The sequence below is a fragment of the Coregonus lavaretus genome (assembly GCF_964263955.1).
Source record: "Coregonus lavaretus genome assembly, chromosome: 2".
Lineage (NCBI taxonomy): Eukaryota > Metazoa > Chordata > Actinopteri > Salmoniformes > Salmonidae > Coregonus > Coregonus lavaretus.
The window spans coordinates 42,778,727-42,802,782 of record NC_139989.1 but is presented as its reverse complement, the minus strand read 5'-3'; the positions used below and the strand labels follow the sequence as shown (position 1 = coordinate 42,802,782).

General features: G+C 43.3%; 1 protein-coding gene across 1 annotated transcript; it reads right to left on the bottom strand.

The window, feature by feature from the left end:
* Positions 1 to 2,035: 2,035 nt before the first annotated feature.
* Positions 2,036 to 2,830, bottom strand: LOC311105999 (hemoglobin subunit beta-like; the record flags this gene model as incomplete). The annotated part of the gene is made up of 3 exons (XM_084148256.1): positions 2,036 to 2,164; positions 2,277 to 2,499; positions 2,739 to 2,830. The coding sequence occupies 3 exons, from the start codon at positions 2,828 to 2,830 to the stop codon at positions 2,036 to 2,038; spliced, it is 444 nt and encodes a 147-aa protein (XP_084004382.1).
* Positions 2,831 to 24,056: the final 21,226 nt, after the last annotated feature.

The following is a 24,056-nucleotide window of genomic DNA, read 5'->3' as shown; positions in this document are numbered from 1 at the left end:
TCGAGCCCTGAATGCTGATTGGCTGAAAGCCAAGGTATATCAGACTACATACCATGGGCAAGACAAAACATTTATTTTTACTGCTCTAATTATGTTGGTAACCAGTTTATAATAGCAATAAGGCACCTCGGGGGTTTGTGATATATGGCCAATATACCACCGCTAAGGGCTGTGTCCTAGCACCACGTTGCATCAGGCATAAGAACAGCTCTTAGCCTTGGTACATATTTAGCAGACGCTCTTATCCAGAGCGACTTACAGATAGTGAGTGAATACATAATTTAAATAATATATTTTTCATACTGGCCCCCCGTGGGAATTGAACCCACAACGCTGGCATTGCAAACGCCATGCTCTACCAACTGAGCTACATCCCTGCCGGCCATTCCCTCCCCTACCCTGGGCCAATTGGGCGCCGCCCCATGGGTCTCCCGGTCGCAGCCGGCTACGACAGAGCCTGGAATCGAACCAGAATCTCTAGCGGCACAGAGACCACAATAGTCCTTAGACCACTGCGCCACTCGGGCCTTATTGCTTAATTAGATAATTAGGCTAATTAAGGACTATTTTATATATATATTATGAATGGATTTATATTATTTATTAATAACATTTCCTAAACTCTTACACATAAAAACGTATAAAACATGTAAAACATGTTAAAAAAAACATGTAAAACCTAATGGTTTTGCTGATCATGCTATAATTGTAACATATTATTAATGTATTTTGATAAACCAATGTGGTTAAGTTTTCATAAAATGTGAAAAGTTACATGTTGCATTTATAAATGATGTAAAATGAAATACACAATGACTTGAATAGATTCCTATCTGAACACTTTAAAAAAAAGTTATCATGGTTCCAAAGTTGGCAAGGACAGGAGGTGCCTCTGATAAATGTATTTTGTATTTTATAGGGTTCTTTTGACTAACTGATTTATTGTTATTAATAAATAAAAATGTATCTCATGCTGATCTGGTTAAAGCTAGAATCCTTAATTGAAACAATAACACAGCGGTCACGGTCTGTTTTGGTCCCGTGTAGCTCAGTTGGTAGAGCATGGCGCTTGCAACGCCAGGGTTGTGGGTTCAATTCCCATGGGGGGCCATTATGGAAGAAAAAAAATGTATGCACTCACTAACTGCAAGTCGCTCTGGATAAGAGCGTCTGCTAAATGACTAAAATGAAAATGTAAAAAGCTGAGGGATGGGCCTGGAGAAATGTAACCACTCTCAAATGCATAGACAGAGCTATGGATGCAAGGACTGCCCATCCATGATATCAAAATTATAGTTTTAACCATATTTTGAGGATATACTGTGTTTGTTTACATTTACTTTGTTTACAAACAGAGTAAAAGCGTAAAACAAGCTCAGGCCTATATTCTGGGTTCTGATGGGGTACGACAGTTGAACTGAACTCATGAGGCATTTACAAGTTATATTCTTTAAGAATCAATGGGTAAATATTATTAATTCAAAAAACCTATGAATAAACTAAGGAGTCTAGTTTAAACTCTCGATCACTCAACAATTCCTTGCCACACTAATACATTAACCTAACATAGAATACCAGATCTGTTATGAAAAGTTCTGTTGAACTTTTATGAATTAGATGATTGTGTGTGTTTAAACAGGAATTAATAATTGCAGTCCTGATATCCTTTAACGCATTGTATCAAACACAAGGTTGTATTTATTAGATCCATTGGTTCGTTCGTGCACAGCTAATGTAACATGTCAGTGTGGTTAATTGGAAAATATTTTAGTTATTTGCAAAATGTTTGTATATATCGCACATGATCAATATCTGATAACAAGGTGGCAATATTTACACACTTAGCTCATATTGCATTAGTCTACCATATGTGCCACCATATTGATGTTCATGCAAGAAAAATAAGGCACAGATAAAAAATATTCATTTGCGGAAGATTTTATTTGTTTTTGTAGAAGGAACAACATGTGCCTCTAAACAAATGATCAGCGCTTGTTGGTCCTCTGATAGTCGTCCGTCTCTGAGTGGAGGGGCTCTAGTGGTACTGTCTGCCCAGGGAGCTCACCACGACGGCCAGGAACTTCTGGAAAGCGCCCTGGACATCAGCGGTGAAGTCAGCACCCATTCTCGCAGCAACGACAATAGTCAGGCAGTCAGCCAGCAGCTGCAAAGGAAAGGAGAAAATGGACATGTAAGAAACGCATTCTGCCACACTATTGTAATAGATAGGCAAGTAGAATGTAACCTTGTGAAGTAGAAAAGGAGAACTAATTTACCCTGAAATTGTCGGGATCCACGTGCAGTTTCTCGGAGTGCAGCACGCTCAGTTCTGCGTAGGTGGCCTTGATGTTATCCATGTTCTTGACAGCCCGGTCCAGTCCGTGCAGGACGGTCTTTCCGTGAGCGGCGACCATTGGGTTTCCCTGGATGGCAGCGGCATTGTACAGGTTTCCGAAGTTACCAAAATACCGCTGAGTCCAGGGGTACACGACCAGACACCTGTAGAAATAATAAACAGTCAAGAATCACATTCAATTTACACAAATCAATTATTTTGTCGTTTGGGGATGTCCATTACGGGAAAATTACGTGCATGTGTCAAATAAGAACCCGACTTGAAAAGCGTTATAACAAGCGAAATAATCTGATAACAACATGACTAATTCCAATAATTTGTAGGCAACAGTCTTTAAGGCACCATAACACTGACATCAAATAGGGTATAAAAGGTAGCTCACCTGGAAAGAGCCGCGGGGCCCACGTCATCGTAGTCCATCTTCGAGAAGATGCTCTGGATTGTGGCGCGCTCAAAGTCTGTCCACTCAACCATGTTGCTGGCTATGAGGTTGCTTTGACAGGGTTCTTAATGGAGGTTAAGGAATCCTATGCAGGTATCCTTTGTTTGAGCAGCGTTTTTAAAGTAGCCTACCGGAACACTCCCTAAAGACAGCGATGGGTGGGGTCATGGTAGTAGGCTGTAAAGCCAAGCGTCACAGATTTTACAGAGATAAAATAATGTGAATGGAAAGGTTTACTTTGTAACGTATACACTCAGGTCCAAAATTATTGGCACCCATTTTTCTTACTTTTTAACTCCCTCGCATTGTTGGGAAAGGGCTCGTAGGTAAGCATTTCACGGTAAAGTCAACACCTGTTGTATTCTGCGCATGTGACAAATACAATTTGATTTGATTTGATACAGATGAGCACAAAATACTGTATAAAATAAATAATAAAAATACTGAGCTATATTGTATGCTAAAACAATTTGGACAATTATATTATTTTATAGGCTTACTAATAGAATTGCTCAGAGAAAGAGAATACCCCAGCACCCCCCCCCCCTTCCGATGATAGCGACAATTAGCCTTTTTCTAAAATGTTTAATGAGATTGGAAAACACATTGGGAGGGATCTTAGACCATTCCTCCAAATATAATCTTTCCAGATCGTTGATATCCTTCATCTGCTCATATGGACTGGACTGCCCTCTTTAATTCAAACCACAGGTTTTCAACGGGATTCAAGTCCCAAGACTGAGATGGCCATTGCAAAATGTTGATTTTGTGGCAATTGACAATTTCTTTGTGGATTTTGATGTGGGCTTGGGGTTATTGTCTTGCTGGAAGATCCACTTGCGGCCAAATGTCAGCCTCTTGGCAGAGGCAACCAGGCTAAAATGTCCTGGTACTTGGTAAAGTTCATGATGCCATTGACCTTAACAAGGGCTCCAAGTACCACACTCCCTTGAATATGATTTGCTGTTGAAGCTTTATTTTAATCTTCCTTTTAACTCATAGCAACATATCGTTATAGACCACACACTGGCATGGAGGATTTGGAGTTGGGCATATTGGGCCTGTAGGGTATAGGCCTATGTACATTTACGAATACTCTCATTTCAATAAAGGACGGTTACAGGCTACTAAAGTAAGTGTGTGGGCAAGTGCAAACTGACAATAATGATCCTCAATAGCCAATACGGCACGTTTCATGTTTGTCATAGGCCTATTGAGTTCCATATTAGTAGAGTTGGAAAATGGTCAGAAATGTGTACAATACAGCCACGCATCAAGGCGAAATTAGGTTTTCCTATTACAAATATAGTAGCGCCGTCTGCTGTTACTATATGGCACTTTGTTGCGCTTTCTTTTTATTGGACGTAGTTCTTGGATAATTTCCCCCCTCAATCAAATCTCCAGCAGAGGGCACTCTCAACCTTTCATGTAAGAGATACCTAAACATACCATGGCGTTTTCAAAGAGGCACACTCATAGAGATAGATAGAGGACTCATCTTCATATCTGTGCCATCATAGCGTCTGTGACAGCAGCGCCATTGAGGCTACAACCCATAGGAATCCCCACCCAGTTGATTACTTTGACTAGGCCTAATTTAAAATGGCAGAAGCATGGTGGAAGCCCTCAAGACATATTCACCCAATTGGAGAGCTAGTCTGTAAAAGTACAATAGATAATGCTTTATTGTTATTATAAGAGCAACTCATTTCACATACTATTTAAAGGAAAGGTTCACCCATTTTGAATGTTATATTGTTTTGGTGCATCTCTGAGTGATGTTCTATCGATTTCCTGGGTCATTTCATGTTTTCATGTGTATCAGAGTTATTGGAGTTCAAGCAGGCAGAAATCTGTCAGGTATGACATAGCACTGTGATGAAGTCGCTCTCATTACACTGGAAGTTAATAAAACTTGCACAAGACAGTTCATAGAATTGTCAATTTAAAGATATTTAGCCAATTTATTAATTACTACATTTAGCTAACATTAGCTAGTTAATCCAGAGATTCTTACCTTTGCCTCGATTCGGCAGTCTCGTCCAGATCATCATGTCATTTGCAGCTAATCAGCATTTCATTTTTGGGGGATAAATACAGGCGAATATATTGAGAAAAGTCACATTGTCCTAGAGAGATTTACACAGTTATCAAAACATCACGCCAGAGTAAGCCTACGCGAAACACAGCCCTTATTTTAAGTTGGAACCATTTCCTTGTTTGACCGCTAGTTTTTTTTTCACTCTATACCTGTTAGCAAAGGTGTCAGCTAGAGATGACGTGCAGGAGCTTGCAGGGGTTTGTAGTTTTGCATGATGTCTACTTTGATGCTAATTAGCATTTTTGAAACTACAAGTAAATAGAGCCGAATTTATTGATAAAAGTTACCTTGTCCGAGAGAGATTTACATGCTTATCAAAACTTCACGCTAGGGTAAGCCTACACAAAACACAGCCCTTATTTTAAGTGTTTCTAAAATCCCCTATGAGAAGAATTAAGGGTGGGAAAACGATTGGAACCATTTCCCTGTTTGACCGCTAGGTTTTATGGGTATTATGATACCTCCAATGTGGGGACCAAGAACCAAAAATCATGGTCCTTGAGGCCGGTCAGGACTGCACCAAAAAAAGATAGTCAGAAGACCTTGCAGTCTGTAAATTCTTAGTGGGAACAGTTGAAAGGAAATGATTGTTACCTTGGGGGTAGGAGAGCAGATATGTAGGACAAAGTGGAAGAGTCTACGAGGTCAGTATGTCTGGCTCAAGAGGTCAGTATGTCTGGCTCAAGAGAAAGATGAACGGGAAGAGTGGAGATGGGGCAACTGGACCAGCACCACCCATACTAACTGTGCTGTCCTGGCTCTCAGGCTATATCAAACACAAGATAACTAAGAGCAACTATCCACAGGTAAAGACTACTAATACTATCAATAAACCTTGCACTATGCAATAGCTATAATATATCATGATGATCTAAGGTTATAGCCCTAATGACAAACAATAAATCATAATTATTATGTTGATACTGTGTTATGACCTAGTTTAATACATACATACATACTGCTAGGTATTTCAAATGATCTAGCCTTAAATGTTGTATTTCCAGACAGAAGAGATGTTCCTGAGTTACAATTCCGAGTTGGATGACCGTTCAAAACGTATTTTCCCAGTCGGAGCTCGTTTTTTCCCGATTTCCCAGTTGTCTTGAACTCACTGAAGTCAGATTTCCCAGTTCCGAGTTAACAGTTGTTTTGAGCGCGGCAGAAATCATGCTGGATTGACAGCATGGCCAATGGTGAAACTTTACAATTTTAAGCTTGGAAAAGAGAACCTTAAACCCAGACTTGGGACCACACAGCCACTCCACTGAATAGCAGGCTAGTGATTGCTTTGCAATGCTTGTAGTTAGCCACTGATTCCTTCCAAACCACTCATTGTTGAATTTGCGATTTCCAACTTGTTGTGTAATGTTTATGTCCAATGGCCAATGAGCACCGATACGTTTTATCTATACTTTCTCTTAATGATTTATCTTCATATGACAAGGATTAAAAAGGATTTGCCAGTAGATAGTCAACTTGATTCATGATGATGACTGCTAGCTGACATTGCCAACCCCTAAGCTCCGTATTTTCCACTGGCTGCCCCACACCACAGAAAGCACTGAGCTAGGCTGAAACACCTGCATTTTGGAGCTGCCTTACTCAAGAAAGCAAAAAAGAGACCATGTTTGTATGCGGATTTATTAACTAAATTTGTAGCTAAAAATGTGGGGCTCAAAATAGGGAATGACGGGTCACCACTGGAAACATATCAAGGATGATCAATGGAAACAGGATGCACCTGAGCTCAATTTCGAGTCTCATAGCAAAGGGTCTGAATACTTATGTAAATAAGATATTTCTGTTTATTTTTAATACATTTGCAAAAAATTCTAAAAACCTATTTTCGCTTTGTCATTATGGGGTATTGTGTGTAGATTGACGGGACGGGGGGGGACGGGGGGGGGGGGGACTATTTAATCCATTTTAGAATAAGGCTGTAACATAACATAATGTGGAAAAAGTTAAGGGGTCTGAATACTTTCCAAATGCACTGTAGCTAACATTTCCCCGCTTAATTGTAACCAAATATCCAAAAGGAGATTCAGTGAAAACAAAAATCTGACATTGATTAATTTATCAAGATGAGTTCTAACTATTTAGATATTTGGATATTGATATACTTTGTCTTTAGATATTTAGATATTGGTTTCCTTACAAAATAGTTACTGCAATCCGCTGTCAGGAAGTGCTTTTACCGTTTTTGTACTAAAACCCTGTGTAGCCTAAATCAATCTTTTAAGTACATTTTTAAATGTCATACCCAAATAATCTAAAATAATTGTAAAGGCCAAGTGCAGTCAAAAACGTGATTTCCCTGTGTTTTATATATATTTCCACACTATGAGGTTGAAATAATACTACGAAATTGTGAAAATGATGATAATGCCCTTTTAGTGTAAGAGTGGCCTGAAATGTCTGCCTGTTTTCCTGGGATGGAGTTTTGCCAATAACAGCTAGTTTCACGTTTCCCCTCTCCACTCAGACCACTCCCAGACAGTCCTTGCAAAATTCTTACTTGAGAAATTGCTTGTGGCTAAGAAGCTATTTTTTGGGTAGCCTTCTTAATTATTACCCCGAAATAACCCAATTTAAAAGATTATTTGGGAGCTTCACTTAATAGGCGCATTGACAGATGCGCCATCTTGAGGGCAACTGATGCAGGGATTTATTCAAACAAATCCGATGATGGTGAGTCACATACAAAACAGTGCTCCGATAATTATTGCATCAATTCACGTAGTCCTATCAAACAAAGTTTGCGGTGCAAAACTGCATATTAATTAAAATACTATCATGTCTGCGCCTAACCTGAGCGTAAAACCAAGCCTGAGTGTAAAAACAATCAGGAACAAGGGCGCGCAACAAAAGCCAGAGAGACTCTCCCACTAGTAGGCCTACTAGGCTACATTTCAACACATTTCAAAAACAATACATGTTTGTACGAAATAGTAAAACCTTTTAATTTACAGACATTTAGGTTTAGAAATGCGCAAAGATACTTTATTACTACAAAATTTAAAAATCCTAAATACCATTGTATCAAAATGAACTACAAAATGCTGCGGTGCCGAAAGGGGTTTGAAATAATGTCGAGACGCGGAACTTCCAGAATGAGAGTGAGTGTGGTATATACATTATAACACAACGTGTTCGCTTTCAAAGTCGAGTTCACGTCCCCCTTTGAACCAAATTCACTGCACTGAAAATACAAAATACCCTACCATTCTCTGAAGTACAGAATCTTGTTGCAAATTACATAGTCATTTTTACCACAATACAAATGACAAAATACTCAAAAGTTATTAGAATATGTAAAATTCATGTAGTCCTAAAATAACTATTTGTTAATCTCTGAATAGGTTTTCATTGTTTACGTTTTACATTTAAGTCATTTAGCAGACGCTCTTATCCAGAGCGACTTACAAATTGGTGCATTCACCTTATGATAGCCAGTGGGACAACCACTTCACAATTTAAAAAACATATATATATATATATTTTTATAATTTTGTAATTTTTAGAGTATATAAATTTTTTTTTTTTTTTTTTTTTTTTTTTTTTTTTTTTGGGGGGGTGGGGGTGGGGGGTGGTTAGAAGGATTACTTTTATACTATCCCAGGTATTCCTTAAAGAGGTGGGGTTTCAAGTGTCTCGGAAGGTGGTCAGTGACTCCGCCGTCCTGGCGTCATGAGGGAGCTTGTTCCACCATTGGGGTGCCAAAGCAGCGAACAGTTTTGACTGGGCTGAGCGGGAACTGTGCTTCCGCAGAGGTAGGGGGACCAGCAGGCCAGAGGTGGAAGAACGCAATGCCCTCGTTTGGGTGTAGGGACTGATCAGAGCCTGAAGGTAAGGAGGTATCGTTCCCCTCACAGCGCCGTAGGCAAGCATGAGAGCACCAGCTGTTCCAGATGACTATGTGATCACGCTGTCCGTAGCCGATGTGAGTAAGACTTTTAAGCAGGTCAACATTCACAAGGCCGCAGGGCCAGACGGATTACCAGGACGTGTACTCCGAGCATGTGCTGACCAACTGGCAAGTGTCTTCACTGACATTTTCAACATGTCCCTGACTGAGTCTGTAATACCAACATGTTTCAAGCAGACCACCATAGTCCCCGTGCCCAAGGACACTAAGATAACCTGCCTAAATGACTACCGACCCGTAGCACTGACGTCTGTAGCCATGAAGTGCTTTGAAAGGCTGGTCATGGCTCACATCAACACCATTATCCCAGAAACCCTAGACCCACTCCAATTTGCATTCCGCCCCAACAGATCCACAGATGATGCAATATCTATTGCACTCCACACTGCCCTTTCCCACCTGGACAAGAGGAACACCTACGTGAGAATGCTATTCATTGACTACAGCTCAGCATTCAACACCATAGTGCCCTCAAAGCTCATCACTAAGCTAAGGATCCTGGGACTAAACACCTCCCTCTGCAACTGGATCCTGGACTTCCTGACGGGCCGCCCCCAGGTGGTAAGGGTAGGTAACAACACATCTGCCACACTGATCCTCAACACGGTGGCCCCTCAGGGGTGCGTGCTCAGTCCCCTCCTGTACTCCCTGTTCACCCATGACTGCATGGCCAGGCACGACTCCAACACCATCATTAAGTTTGCAGACGACACAACAGTGGTAGGCCTGATCACCGACAACGATGAGACAGCCTATAGGGAGGAGGTCAGGGACCTGGCCGTGTGATGCCAGGATAACAACCTCTCCCTCAACGTGACCAAGACAAAGGAGATGATTGTGGACTACAGGAAAAAAAAGAGGACTGAGCACGCCCCCATTCTCATCGACGGGGCTGTAGTGGAACAGGTTGAGAGCTTCAAGTTCCTTGGTGTCCACATCACCAACGAACTATCAAGGTCCAAACACACCAAGACAGTCATGAAGAGGGCACGACAAAGCCTATTCCCCCTCAGGAGACTGAAAAGATTCGGCATGGGTCCTCAGATCCTTAAAAAATTCTACAGCTGCACCATCGAGAGCATCCTGACTGGTTGCATCACCGCCTGGTATGGCAACTGCTTGGCCTCCGACCGCAAGGCACTACAGAGGGTAGTGCGTACGGCCCAGTACATCTCTGGGGCCAAGCTTCCTGCCATCCAGGACCTCTATACCAGGCGGTGTCAGAGGAAGGCCCTCAAAATTGTCAAAGAGTCCAGCCACCCTAGTCATAGACTGTTCTCTCTGCTACCGCACGGCAAGCTGTACCGGAGTGCCAAGTCTAGGTCCAAAAGACTTCTCAACAGCTTCTACCCCCAAGCCATAAGACTCCTGAACAGCTAATCATGGCTACCCGGACTATTTGCACTGCCCCCCCACCCCATCTTTTTACGCTGCTGCTACTCTGTTAATGATTTATGCATAGTCACTTTAACTCTACCCACATGTACATATTACTTCAACTACCTCAACTAGTCGGTGCCCCCGCACATTGACTCTGCACATAGCCTCCCTACTGTTATTTTATTTTACTTCTGCTCTTTTTTTCTCAACACTTTTTTTGTTGTTGTTTTATTTTACTTTTTTATGAAAAATAAATGCACTGTTGGTTAAGGGCTGTAAGGAAGCATTTCACTGTAACGTCTGCACCTGTTGTATTCGGCGCATGTGGCCAATAAAATTTGATTTGATTTGCCTATGCTACCCTCCAGTCCCTCGACTTCTTGGTGCTGACGGAAACATGGATTACCACTGAAAACACTGCTACTCCTACTGCTCTCTCCTCGTCTGACCATGTGTTCTCGCATACCCCGAGAGCATCTGGTCAGCGGGGTGGTGGCACAGGAATCCTCATCTCTCCCAAGTGGACATTCTCTATTTTTCTGTCTATCTCCTCATTTGAATTCAATGCTGTCACAATCACTAGCCCATTAAGCTTAACATCCTTGTCATTTATCGCCCTCCAGGTTCCCTTGGAGAGGTAATCAATGAGCTTGGCGCCTTGATAAGTTCCTTTCCTGAGGATGGCTCACCCCTCACAGTTCTGGGGGACTTCAACCTCCCTACGTCTACCTTTGACTCATTTCTCTCTGCCTCCTTCTTTCCACTCCTCTCCTCTTTTGACCTCACCCTCTCACCGTTCCCCCCTACTCACAAGGCAGGCAATACGCTTGACCTCATCTTTACTAGATGCTGTTCTTCTACTAATCTCACTGCAACTCCCCTCCATGTCTCCGACCACTACTTTGTATCCTTTTCTTTCTCGCTTTCCTCCAACACTACTCACTCTGCCCCTACTCAGATGGTAATGCGCCGTCGCAACCATCGCTCTCTCTCTCCCGCTACTCTCTCCTCTTCCATCCTATCATCTCTTCCCTCTGCTCAATCCTTCTCCCTCCAATCTCCTGATTCTGCCTCCTCAACCCTCATCTCCTCCCTTTCTGCATCCTTTGACTCTCTATGTCCCCTATCCTCCCGGCCGGCTTGGTCCTCCCCTCCAGCTCTGTGGCTTGATGACTCATTGCGAGCTCACAGAACAGGGCTCCGTGCAGCCGAGCGGAAATAGAGGAAAACTAGACTCCCTGCGGACCTGGCATCTTTTCACTCCCTCCTCTCTACATTTTCTTCATCTGTTTCTGCTGCTAAGGCCACTTTCTACCACTCTAAATTCCAAGCATCTGCCTCTAACCCTAGGAAGCTCTTTGCCCATTTCTCCTCCCTGCTGAATCCTCCTACCCCTCCCCCCCTCCTCCCTCTCTGTGGATGACTTCGTCAACCATTTTGAAAAGAAGGTTGACGACATCTGATCCTCGTTTGTTAAGTCAAATGACACTGCTGGTCCTGCTCACACTGCCCTACCCTATGCTTTGACTTCTTTCTCCCCTCTCTCTCCAGATAAAATCTTGCGACTTGTGACGGCCGGCCGCCCAACAACCTGCCCGCTTGACCCTATCCCCTCCTCTCTTCTCCAGACCATCTCCGGTGACCTTCTCCCTTACCTCACCTCACTGATCAACTCATCCTTGACCGCTGGCTATGTCCCTTCCATCTTCAAGAGAGCGAGAGTTGCACCCCTTCTCAAAAAACCAACACTCGATCCCTCTGATGTCAACAACTACAGACCAGTATCCCTTCTTTCTTTTCTCTCCAAAACTCTTGAGCGTGCCGTCTTTAGCCAACTCTCCTGCTATCTCTCTCAGAATGACTTTCTTGATCCAAACCAGTCAGGTTTCAAGACTGGTCATTCAACTGAGACTGCTCTTCTCTGTGTCACGGAGGCTCTCCGCACTGCTAAAGCTAACTCTCTCTCCTCTGCTCTTGTCCTTCTAGACCTGTCTGCTGCCTTTGATACTGTGAACCATCAGATCCTCCTCTCCACCCTCTCCGAGCTGGGTATCTCCGGCGCGGCTCACTCTTGGATTGCGTTCTACCTGACCGGTCGCTCCTACCAAGTGGCGTCGCAAGTAGTTGTCTCCGCCCCACGTGCTCTCTACACTGGTGTCTCCCAGGGCTCAGTTCTAGGCCCTCTCCTATTCTCGCTATACACCAAGTCACTTGGCTCTGTCATATCCTCACATGGCCTCTCCTATCATTGCTACGCAGACGACACACAACTAATCTTCTCCTTTCCCCCTTCCGATAACCAGGTGGTGAATCGCATCTCTGGCAGACATATCAGGGTGGATGACGGATCACCACCTCAAGCTGAACCTTGGCAAGACGGAGCTGCTCTTCCTCCCGGGGAAGGACTGCCCGTTCCATGATCTCGCCATCAAGGTTGACAACTCCATTGTGTCCTCCTCCCAGAGTGTGAAGAGCCTTGGCGTGACCCTGGACAACACCCTGTCGTTCTCCGCTAACATCAAGGCGGTGACCCGATCCTGCAGGTTCAAGCTCTACAACATTCGCAGAGTACGACCCTACCTTACACAGGAAGCGGCACAGGTCCTAATCCAGGCACTTGTCATCTCCCGTCTGGATTACTGCAACTCGCTGTTGGCTGGGCTCCCTGCCTGTGCCATTAAACCCCTACAACTCATCCAGAATGCCGCAGCCCGTCTGGTGTTCAACCTTCCCAAGTTCTCTCACGTCACCCCGCTCCTCCGCACACTCCACTGGCTTCCAGTTGAAGCTCGCATCTGCTACAAGACCACGGTGCTTGCCTACGGAGCTGTGAGGGGAACGGCACCTCCGTACCTTCAGGCTCTGATCAGTCCCTACACCCAAACGAGGGCATTGCGTTCATCCACCTCTGGCCTGCTGGCTCCCCTACCTCTGCGGAAGCACAGTTTCCCGCTCAGCCCAGTCAAAACTGTTCGCTGCTTTGGCACCCCAATGGTGGAACAAGCTCCCTCACGACGCCAGGACAGCGGAGTCACTCACCCCCTTCCGGAGACATTTGAAACCCCACCTCTTTAAGGAATACCTGGGATAGGATAAAGTAATCCTTCTACCCCCACCCCCTTACCCCACCCCACCAAAAAAAAAAAAGGTGAATGCACCAATTTGTAAGTCCCTCTGGATAAGAGCGTCTACTAAATGACGTAAATGTAAATGTAATTTGAAGCACCATGGTCTTGTAGCAGATGCGAGCTTCAACTGGAAGCCAGTGGAGTGTGCGGAGGAGCGGGGTGACGTGAGAGAACTTGGGAAGGTTGAACACCAGATGGACTGCAGCGTTCTGGATGAGTTGTAGGGGTTTAATGGCACAGGCAGGGAGCTCAGCCAACAGCGAGTTGCAGTAATCCAGACGGGAGATGACAAGTGCCTGGATTAGGACCTGTGCCGCTTCCTGTGTAAGGTAGGGTTGTACTCTGCGAATGTTGTAGAGCATGAACCTACAGGATCGGGTCACCACTTTGATGTTAGTGGAGAACGACAGGGTGTTGTCCAGGATCACGCCAAGGTTCTTTGCACTCTGGGAGGAGGACACAATGGAGTTGTCAACCGTGATGGCGAGATCATGGAGCGGGCAGTCCTTCCCCGGGAGGAAGAGCAGCTCCGTCTTGTCGAGGTTCAGCTTGAGGTGGTGATCCGACATCCACACTGATATGTCTGCCAGACATGCAGAGATGCGATTCGCCACCTGGTTGTCAGAAGGGGGAAAGGAGAAGATGAATTGTGTGTCGTCTGCATAGCAATGATAGGAGAGACCATGTGAGGATATGACAGAGCCAAGTGACTTGGTGTAGAGAGAGAATAGGAGAGGGCCTAGAACTGAGCCCTGGGGGACACCAGTGGTGAGAGCACGTGGTGCGGAGACAGATTCTCGCCACGCCACCTAGTAGGAGCGACCTGTCAGGTAGGACGCAATCCAAGAGTGAGCCGCGCCGGAGATGCCCAACTCGGAGAGGGTGGAGAGGAGGATCTGATGGTTCACAGTATTAAAGGCAGCAGATAGGTCTAGAAGGATGAGAGCAGAGGAGAGAGAGTTAGCTTTAGCAGTGCGGAGAGCCTCTGTGACACAGAGAAGAGCAGTCTGAGTTGAATGACCAGTCTTGAAACCTGAATGGTTTGGATCAAGTAGGTCATTCTGAGAGAGATAGCAGGAGAGTTGGCTATAGACGGCACGCTCAAGAGTTTTGGAGAGAAAAGAAAGAAGGGATACGGCCGGCCATCACAAGTCGCAAGATTTCATCTGGAGAGAGAGGGGAGAAAGAAGTCAAAGCATAGGGTAGGGCAGTGTGAGCACGACCAGTGGTGTTATTTGACTTAATAAATGAGGATCGGATGTCGTCAACCTTCTTTTCAAAATGGTTGACCAAGTCATCCACAGAGAGGGGGGAGGGAGGGGGAGGAGGAGTAGGATTCAGCAGGGAGGAGAAGGTGGCAAAGAGCTTCCTAGGGTTAGAGGCAGAGGCTTGAAATTTAAAGTTTTAGAAAGTGGCTTTAGCAGCAGAAACGGAGGAAGACAATGTAGAGAGGAGGGAGTGGAAAGATGACAGGTCCGCAGGGAGTCTAGTTTTCCTCAATTTCCGCTCGGCTGCCCGGAGCCCTGTTCTGTGAGCTCGCAATGAATCGTCAAGCCACGGAGCAGGAGGGGAGGACCGAGCCGGCCAGGAAGGTTGGGGACATAGAGAGTCAAAAGTTTCAGAGAGGGAGGAGGAGATTGGAGGGAGAAGGATTTAGCAGAGGGAAGAGATGATAGGATGTAAGAGGAGAGAGTAGCGGGAGAGAGAGAGCGAAGGTTGTGTTAAGTTGCGTCAATTCAAATCTGGTATTAGGAACAAAAGAGGTCAATACACGTCTTCTAAAATAGACTAGTATTTTAATTAATGCAAACCACTTCAATGGTAAATATGATGTTCGTATATACGGGTCCACTGAAATACCACGCAGGGCACTCAGAGAACTGATCCATTGTTCTAAGTTCTTCTTCAAATACTCTGACAGAGATAGTTCCCGCTCCCTGCTGGCCAGTCAGAGTAGAGACTGAGCGTGGTTTAGACTTACTCAGCCAATCGTTGGCGCACAGGCTGGTCCTAGCCCCTTGGCGCTTCACTGTTGCACACTGTTGCCAGGCATAAGTTGTTATCATCACAACCTGTAGAGTCAGCACCCATAGACACTGTTCCCCTGTACTCCTTGTACCTACGTCCTTGGACGGTTCACAGATCACAAAGAGGCAGTGTTCGTGTATGTGAGACACAAGTTCTTATCTCCCCCTACTCCCTAAAACAGCTCCTCACATGAATCACAGCTTGTTATGTGAAACAATTTATATCAGTACAGTACAAACCTATTATGTTTAATCATTAATGCATTCTTTCTAAGCTAGGCATCACATCTAGATCCCCACAATCCCCCTTTTCACACCCACTGGGTGTGAACCCAAAATAAGAAAACCCAAAATAAGAAATTTCAGGGAAATTTAGGATTCCCCGTATTGACACCCTCTAGGGTGTCGCTCATTAAAATACAATACAAACAAAAAGGAAATAATGATAATAAAAAGCCCTTCAGTCCTTCCATCTACACCTAACTTGTACTAGGTTGGCTACCCAGCCACCCAGGAACTTCAAACCTTCACATAAGGAAAGACAAACATTCACAATGGTTAACTTGATTAATAAAGCATAAAACACAGGATTAATAGAACACAAAACACAAGATTACTAAAACATAAAACACAAACAGGGAAGTACATTTTGGCCCCCTTTAGACACCCTCTAGGGTGTCACTCCACCAAGCCTGGTAGGTCATATCCTTCATTCCTTAGGTCGGAGTCCGGGATTGGGCCGTATCTCACCATTGGTTGGGAAACCGCCTTCTCCATCGCCTTTCTCACCAACCCTCGGACACAGGGAATAAGACAACATCCACAAAGAACAAGTATACCCATAGAAACTATAACTTCACCCAGAATAGTTACAACAATAGTTTTCCATTTACCAAATATGTTATCAAACCAACCGTTTAGGGAGCTATCAATACCAGAGTTCTCAGCCAGTTCGTTCGCCAGCGTGGTGAGTCCCTGAAGCGCTTTGGTCATGGACCCGTCCGGTGCTGTATTGTTGGGGATGAAAGTACAGCACATAGATCCAAACAGAACACAAACTCCGCCCCGCTCAGCCAAAACCATATCTAAAGCTATTCTATTCTGCCATGCCATTAAGCTAGTTGCCGCTGTCTGCTCAGCTAATCCCTTTATTGCATCAAGAGTGTGGTTTATAAATCTTTGCTGGTTATAGTAAATATAATTTATCCAATCTACGTTTTTATTAATTGTTGACCACCAGAAAAGACTTGATTCAAACCCAGCTGCGATCTGATTCCTAGCTTTGAATTCTTCTGGAACCCCTCGAGGTACTCCTATCCCATCACTATATATCCTTTCATCAAAGGATCCAGGGAGGAGGTCCCACTTTATACGTGACAACTCACCAATCTCTGACACGTTTGATTGTTTGCGTATGTAGGTGAGTTCACAATCTGTTATCACCACACAACCATCAGATGTCAGCACCTGCCTGGTTTTGGTTCCTAAAATCCTCTGGCTGCAACAAAGAGGAGAGATTAGTCATGGTCTCTTTAGTTGTGACATTCTCTGTGTGGGAGCAGGAGCTAAGATGCCCTACCCTGTATTCTATCTTATTAGTCCTAGAAAAACAATAATAAGAAACCCCTGAGACTTCAAACGGAGGCAACCTAGGTCGGGGTGACTTTGTTATCGGGGGATACAGATAGTCCAAGTTACTACAAGACTCCTTCACCACATTCCGAGGTGGCTTGAACAATTTAATTATGGAGGTTAAACCTGACGGAGAGTTAAAGCCTGTCAAGGGGAACGGAGTAGTTGTTAACCTTGGTTTGGCTGTCCCACAGGCATAACAGTCCTCTTTAGACATAGTTCTTGCCGTATACTGAATCCATTCCAACCACAGGTTAGGATCTCTATACCCCGTCTCCACCTGTACTACTTCCTTCAGGTCTATAGTTTGCACTATCTTCACCACAGCCCCGGTCTCACTACCTCCCTCAGAGAGGTTTACTCTATAGGGTGCCCCAGATGAAGAGGATATCTCACTTGTCAGGTCTGTAACCTGTAACCCCCACAATCAGACAGCTACCTACCGTCAGGAGACCTGTGAATCCCCACCCTCGCCCTGAGAACATGTCAGACGCCGGAGTCCAACCCATTGCTTTACCTTCTATCGAACTCACACAGGGATGATCAGACAGGGTAAGGGAATCTTCGTTAAGGAGCCAACCCCCGAGCCCTAGTGATGATCGGTTCTTTCTCCTAACTCTGTGTTTGTTCGTCAGGTGTAGCTGGGTTTACCTTTTTGCAGTGTGTGACATGCACCCAGGTGGATCTCTCAGCTATTCTAATGGCAAAGGCAGTGACCAATAGGACTTAGTAGGGCCCTTCCCAACAGGCCTGCTTCCAGTTTTTCTTCTTTAGGGACTGGATGCTCACCAGTCACCTGGTTAGATAGAGTGGGTCACCTTCTCCTTTAGTTCACCTGTGGGGCACAAAACCTCTGACATACGGGTGTGGTTAATAAACTATCTTCACACATACATGTTCAGCTCTCAATTTCTATTCTTGTTGTTATTTTTTTTTTTTTAAGTATTTTGTCCTCTCCTTCGTATATATTTATTATTTAATCCTACCATCCCCCTTTTGACACATGTTCTGCTCATGTGTCAATATTACCACCTACCTAAACAATCACTTAGGTAATATTGGTAATTCATCATCCAATTGCCATCCCTTATAAAAAACATTTTTTTAGACTGTCCCTTGCTTCTTTATTGCTCCTCCCTTCCTGATCTCATTACTAAAGAAATTATCTAGGTTATAGCTGTTTCGCATTAGATTGTGCCTTCCTCTGATTACTGCAGCTCGTTACATTAATTTAGTTTAAAATACCAACTTGTTGTTTATTAAAGCATACTAATAATGATATTTAAATGACAACATTTGATAATGCCTCAATTTACTTCTATCCGTAAAAGTAATCCAAGATTAGTACAATTGACTAGCAACAGGTATCCCTCATTCAGGGAAAGCTCTCTCTCTCTTCTGTTATTTTATGGTTCAAATCATATTATTACCAAATTATAATCTTCTTCACACTTTTCACAGTATTATAAATTACCCTCAACTTAGTAAAATAAACTATCTTAAAGTCCTCCTCTCATGCCTTTAGAATTTACTAGTGTGGATGATTAATTAACACCAGAAGGTTAAAACAGAGTTCAGAGGCAATTGAAATTATTCAACGAACTGTTCCATCCCATAGTATACCAAACATTACCATTATTCTAAATATTTCATAAATGTTACTTATCCCAAGTGTTCATTAAGTCCTCATGACATTCATTCTCATAAGAAATCATATATACCCCAAACTCAGCCAAAACCGAAAAACTCCATAAAATTCACTGTGCGTGCTCCACTAAGACCTATCACCCTTGACCTGCTGAAAACCCCCCAAGATTGAAACAACAAGGCTTTATAAACATCATACTAGGTGTGTTGTTTTTTGTTTGAAAAACCCTATTTGAAAAACAACAACCACAAATAGCCAGGCCTCACTTAATTTGGTAGCTCACTTTTATGACCTAAATACTGCCTAACTTCACTACTGCTCCCCCTAGCCCTGGGCAACATTCCAATGAGATAAGCTAATTCTCTTTCTCCTGGTTATAATTTTTGTTAACCTTCAATTACCATCAGCTATCTAAAGATGGTAGTACACACAAAACATGATACAGATATCCCCAGTCCTAACCCATCAATAATTGTTTGTATCAATCTAATTCCTCATAACTAATCCATAAAACCACTCAAAATTCCCTGAGTATACAATGATTATTTAATTGATTACCCTAACTCTGCTACATGTGATCTCATCTCAAATGATCCATTATCAATTATTTGATCAACCCCCTAGGAAAATCTGTCTCTGTTATTTTCATTTTTTAGCCAATACAATCACGGTTACATCAAATGTAATGCAATGTCTATATTAGGGTGTAAGGTAAATTATTCCTGTTGTGTTTTTCAGCTAAATGTTTTATATCCCTCAGTTAATAGTATTTTCTCCCTAATATATCTTCATACTCTTCTTCTTTCCCTTAATGAGATTTAATCCCTTGCCTTTCCTCTACTATCCTTCTATCATTACTGGATCAATGATAATAACTGTAATAACTATTAATAATAATTGTAATAACTATTTCACATTAAATTGTGCCTTTTTATGATAATGTTGTAATTGTAGCCTTTTGCATTACTATAGTTTAAAATATAAGTTTGTTTATTTAACAAATCCAGAACCCACCACAGGCTGGCGCTATTCCCCCAGCACAACAGCCAAAGCCACTTGCATCCCCTGGTCCCCATAATGAAAATAAATTATAGTTCTAGAATTTACCAACTATTTGCAGACACCACTGGTGTTAAGCAACCTATCGAATAAAGTAATAACAATTAGAATTTATCAAAGCACTGCCTTTCAGTCAAGTATCTAGACCTCTACTTGAAATCCCACAGTTCAATCTAACTCGCTTGACTGTCTCTATATATATATTTTTTTTTTTTCGCTAACCAGAGCCATAAATTATTCTCCTTTGTCCTCAACTTAAATAATTTTCACAGCTCTATCACCATTTCAGTTCGCTATTCAATTTCTTTAACTGTTCTCTCTGATTAGGCCCTAATTAATAAAACAAATACTTGCTATCATTGATAAGCATACATTTAATGATATTCCTATCATTTGAACTATCTCTCACCCCTCCCCTTGCTCCTTCGGGGAAAGCGCGGGGACCCTGCAACACATTTTCATAGACCTTTCTAGAATACTTCTACTCAAGCTATCTAATTCAACCTTTCCCATTTCTCAATCCACGTAGTAATCTAGGTCTATAGCCCCAATGCGAAAGCTTTACCCACTGTCCCTACCTGTGTTCGAACCCGGGACCTTCTACATACATCGCCAGTCACCCCACACATTCCGTGATGCTTTCAAAGTAAATACTTCCAGTTCATAGAGCAAGTGACGTCACCAAATGAAAGCCGCACTAGCTCTCACCTCATTCAGCAACACAAAGTAATGCTCTCTCTCCCTTCACCCATTCCCTATTGAATAAGTGAGTCTTTCTATTTAACCCCAAAACACTCTACAAATTGTCCATTCAACATCACCAAACCAAATACTCCGTAGCATCCGGTCACCACCCACACCAGCCGTTGAATTCACTCATACACACAGACTTCCACCGAAATGCCCAACAAAACATAATAGTTCAATGGAGCCCCCTATTGGCTCTCCACTGTTTATACATTACTTCCATACCCACATTAGTTATGGTCCGATTACACATTAAACCTTATCACATGATCAAAAAACGGCACAACCTTAAACTCAAATGGAGGGGCAGGCAGCTTAGTGACCAATAGCGCCGCGCCAACAACCGAGAGGTCGTCGGTTCCAATCCCCGAGCCAACCAGGCGAAAAATCTGCCGATGTGCCCCTGAGCAAGGCACTCAACCCCAATCGCTCCCATAAGTCGCTCTGGACCAGAGTGTCTGCCAAATGACCAAAAATGCAAATATTCTCTACTTTCTCACCCATGACGTACGTCTACGTTTGGGTGAGAAAGTTCATACGTATATATCGTTAGAAATGTATAGGTACCTCTCAAACAATCGCCCCGTGGTGATCCCAGCCAACTCCCAATCGACACAAATCACCCGCCTGTCTTTCCTGACTCTTCAAAAGCCACACTCTCGCTGTCTCCAGCCCCTCCCCTCCTGTGTCCAGTCGGAACAGGCTTTGTCTGCTTTTCGTTTTAGCGTTTCCAATATTCTGCCGTTATTTAAAGTACGTTAGTCTATTTATTTAAATCAAATTATTCCCACCTAATTAGTTAAAGTCGGTGCATATTTATATTTCAATGATAAACCAAATTATTTCAGTCTATTTATTTAACCAATATTTTGCAGGGTCAAACATCAAACGTTAAATCAAATAATAAACCAAATTTCCTCAAAATAATTATTTAAAACCAGTATTATGCTATGTCAAACATCAAACGTTACAGTTCAGTTATATCAGTTCAAACGTTTCAGTTTAGTCATACTAGTTATTCATTATTTTACCTTTATGTTCCCAATTGTTATTAACGGGTTATACGGTTTAACCAACCACAAACCCAACAGTTATTCACAAATTATACAGTTTGGACAGCCACAGACGTCTTTAATTCCTAATTAGTTTTCTATCAAGGTATACAGGTTTATTAATTTTAATAACCCGCATTCCCTCTTTTATTTCGTCTGCAAACACACTGGGATCATTCACACGCTCATGCATACGACACCCTATACTTTAAAGTGCCCCTCTGATCCTAGCCATATCTAGCCCTCTGATACGTGTCAGTAGTGCAACACTATCTAAAATGTAAGTGTCCCTATGATCCTAGCCGTATCTAGCCTTCTGATACGTGTCAATAGTGCAACACTTTTAACCAATAATTCCCTACGCCTCCAGTTCTCACCACTTGTGATCCTAGCCTGGAGTCAACTAAAATGTAAGTGTCCCTATGATCCTAGCCGTATCTAGCCTTCTGATACGTGTCAATAGTGTAACACCTTTAACCAATAATTCCCTACGCCTCCAGTTCTCACCACTTGTGATCCTAGCCTGGAGTCGACTAAAACTTAAGTGTCCCTATGATCCTAGCCGTATCCAGCCTTCTGAAACGTGTCAATAGCGCAACACTTTTAAGCCAATAATTCCCTGTACCACCAGTTCCCACCCCAGGTGGTCCTAGCCTGGGGATTTCAGTATTTTTCCCCGATCCTAGCCGTACCTAGCCTTCTGGTACGTGCCGGTGAAACGATACTCTATGGTACCAAGGTTTAACATCACATTCACCACAGGTTTACATGTCACAATATGGTGCTTATCTACTCATAATAGTTTCATAATTTAGTTCACTTACATCAAACAGGTGTTTCACAAAATTAATTTGAATAAAGCCAATGTGCAGAACTTTAGTTATATAATAATAGGTGTCTGCTTACCTGTTTTTAGTAGTCCGGACTCTTTGTGAAACACACCGTCCAATGACAGAGATGTCCAATGGGCCGGACAATACCCAGCGAAGTCCCTTCTACCAGATCACAGTCGGTGGTCACCAATTGTTAAGTTGTGTCAATTCAAATCTGGTATTAGGAACAAAAGAGGTCAATACACATCTTCTAAAATAGACTAGTATTTTAATTAATGCAAACCACTTCAATGGTAAATATGATGTTCGTATATACGGGTCCACTGAAATACCACGCAGGGCACTCAGAAAACTGATCCATTGTTCTAAGTTCTTCTTCAAATACTCTGACAGAGATAGTTCCCGCTCCCTGCTGGCCAATCAGAGTAGAGACTGAGCGTGGTTTAGACTTACTCAGCCAATCGTTGGCGCACAGGCTGGTCCCAGCCCCTTGGCGCTTCACTGTTGCACACTGTTGCCAGGCATAAGTTGTTATCATCACAACCTGTAGAGTCAGCACCCATAGACACTGTTCCCCTATACTTATTGTACCTACGTCCTTGGACGGTTCACAGATCACAAAGAGGCAGTGTTCGTGTATGTGAGACACAAGTTCTTATCTCCCCCTACTCCCTAAAACAGCTCCTCACATGAATCACAGCTTGTTATGTGAAACAATTTATATCAGTACAGTACAAACCTATTATGTTTAATCATTAATGCATTCTTTTTAAGCTAGGCATCACATCTAGATCCCCACAGTTGCGACGGCACATTACCATCTGAGTAGGGGCAGAGTGAGTAGTGTTGGAGGAGAGCGAGAGAGAAAAGGATACGAAGTAGTGGTCGGAGACTTGGAGGGGAGATGCAGTGAGATTAGTAGAAGAACAGCATCTAGTAAAGATGAGGTCAAGCGTATTGCCTGCCTTGTGAGTAGGGGGGGATGGTGTGAGGGTGAGGTCAAAAGAGGAAAGGAGTGGAAAGAAGGAGGCAGAGAGAAATGAGTCAAAGGCGGACGTAGGGAGGTTAAAGTCACCCAGAACTGTGAGGGGTGAGCCATCCTCAGGAAAGGGACTTATCAAGGCATCAAGCTCATTGATGAAATCTCCAAGGGAACCTGGAGGGCGATTAATGACAAGGATGTTAAGCTTGAATGGGCTAGTGACTGTGACAGCATGGAATTCAAATGAGGAGATAGACAGATGGGTCAGGGGGAAAAGAGAGAATGTCCACTTGGGAGAGATGAGGATTCCTGATTAGACCTCCAGATTAGAGAGGCAGCAGCCACGCCGTGTGAAGCGTTTGTATGGCCTGTGCGGAGAGGAGAGAACAGGGATAGACAGACACATAGTTGACAGGCTACAGAATAGGCTACAATAATGCAAAGGAGATCGGAATGAAATTAACTAAGCATCTGGGAAAGCGAGAGAGCTGGGCCTCCCTCACGTTTCACTGAAACACTCAAATATACAGTAACTCTCCCAACTTCCACTTTAGATTAATAGACTTTAGTTAGTTTCTGGTCTGTTAGCGATGTTACCAAACAGACTAGTTCTGTCTCTTACCTCTAGTTAGCGTCTGGTCTATTAGCGATGTTACCAAACAGACTAGTTCTGTCTCTTACCTCTAGTTAGTGTCTGGTCTATTAGCGATGTTACCAAACAGACTAGTTCTGTCTCTTACC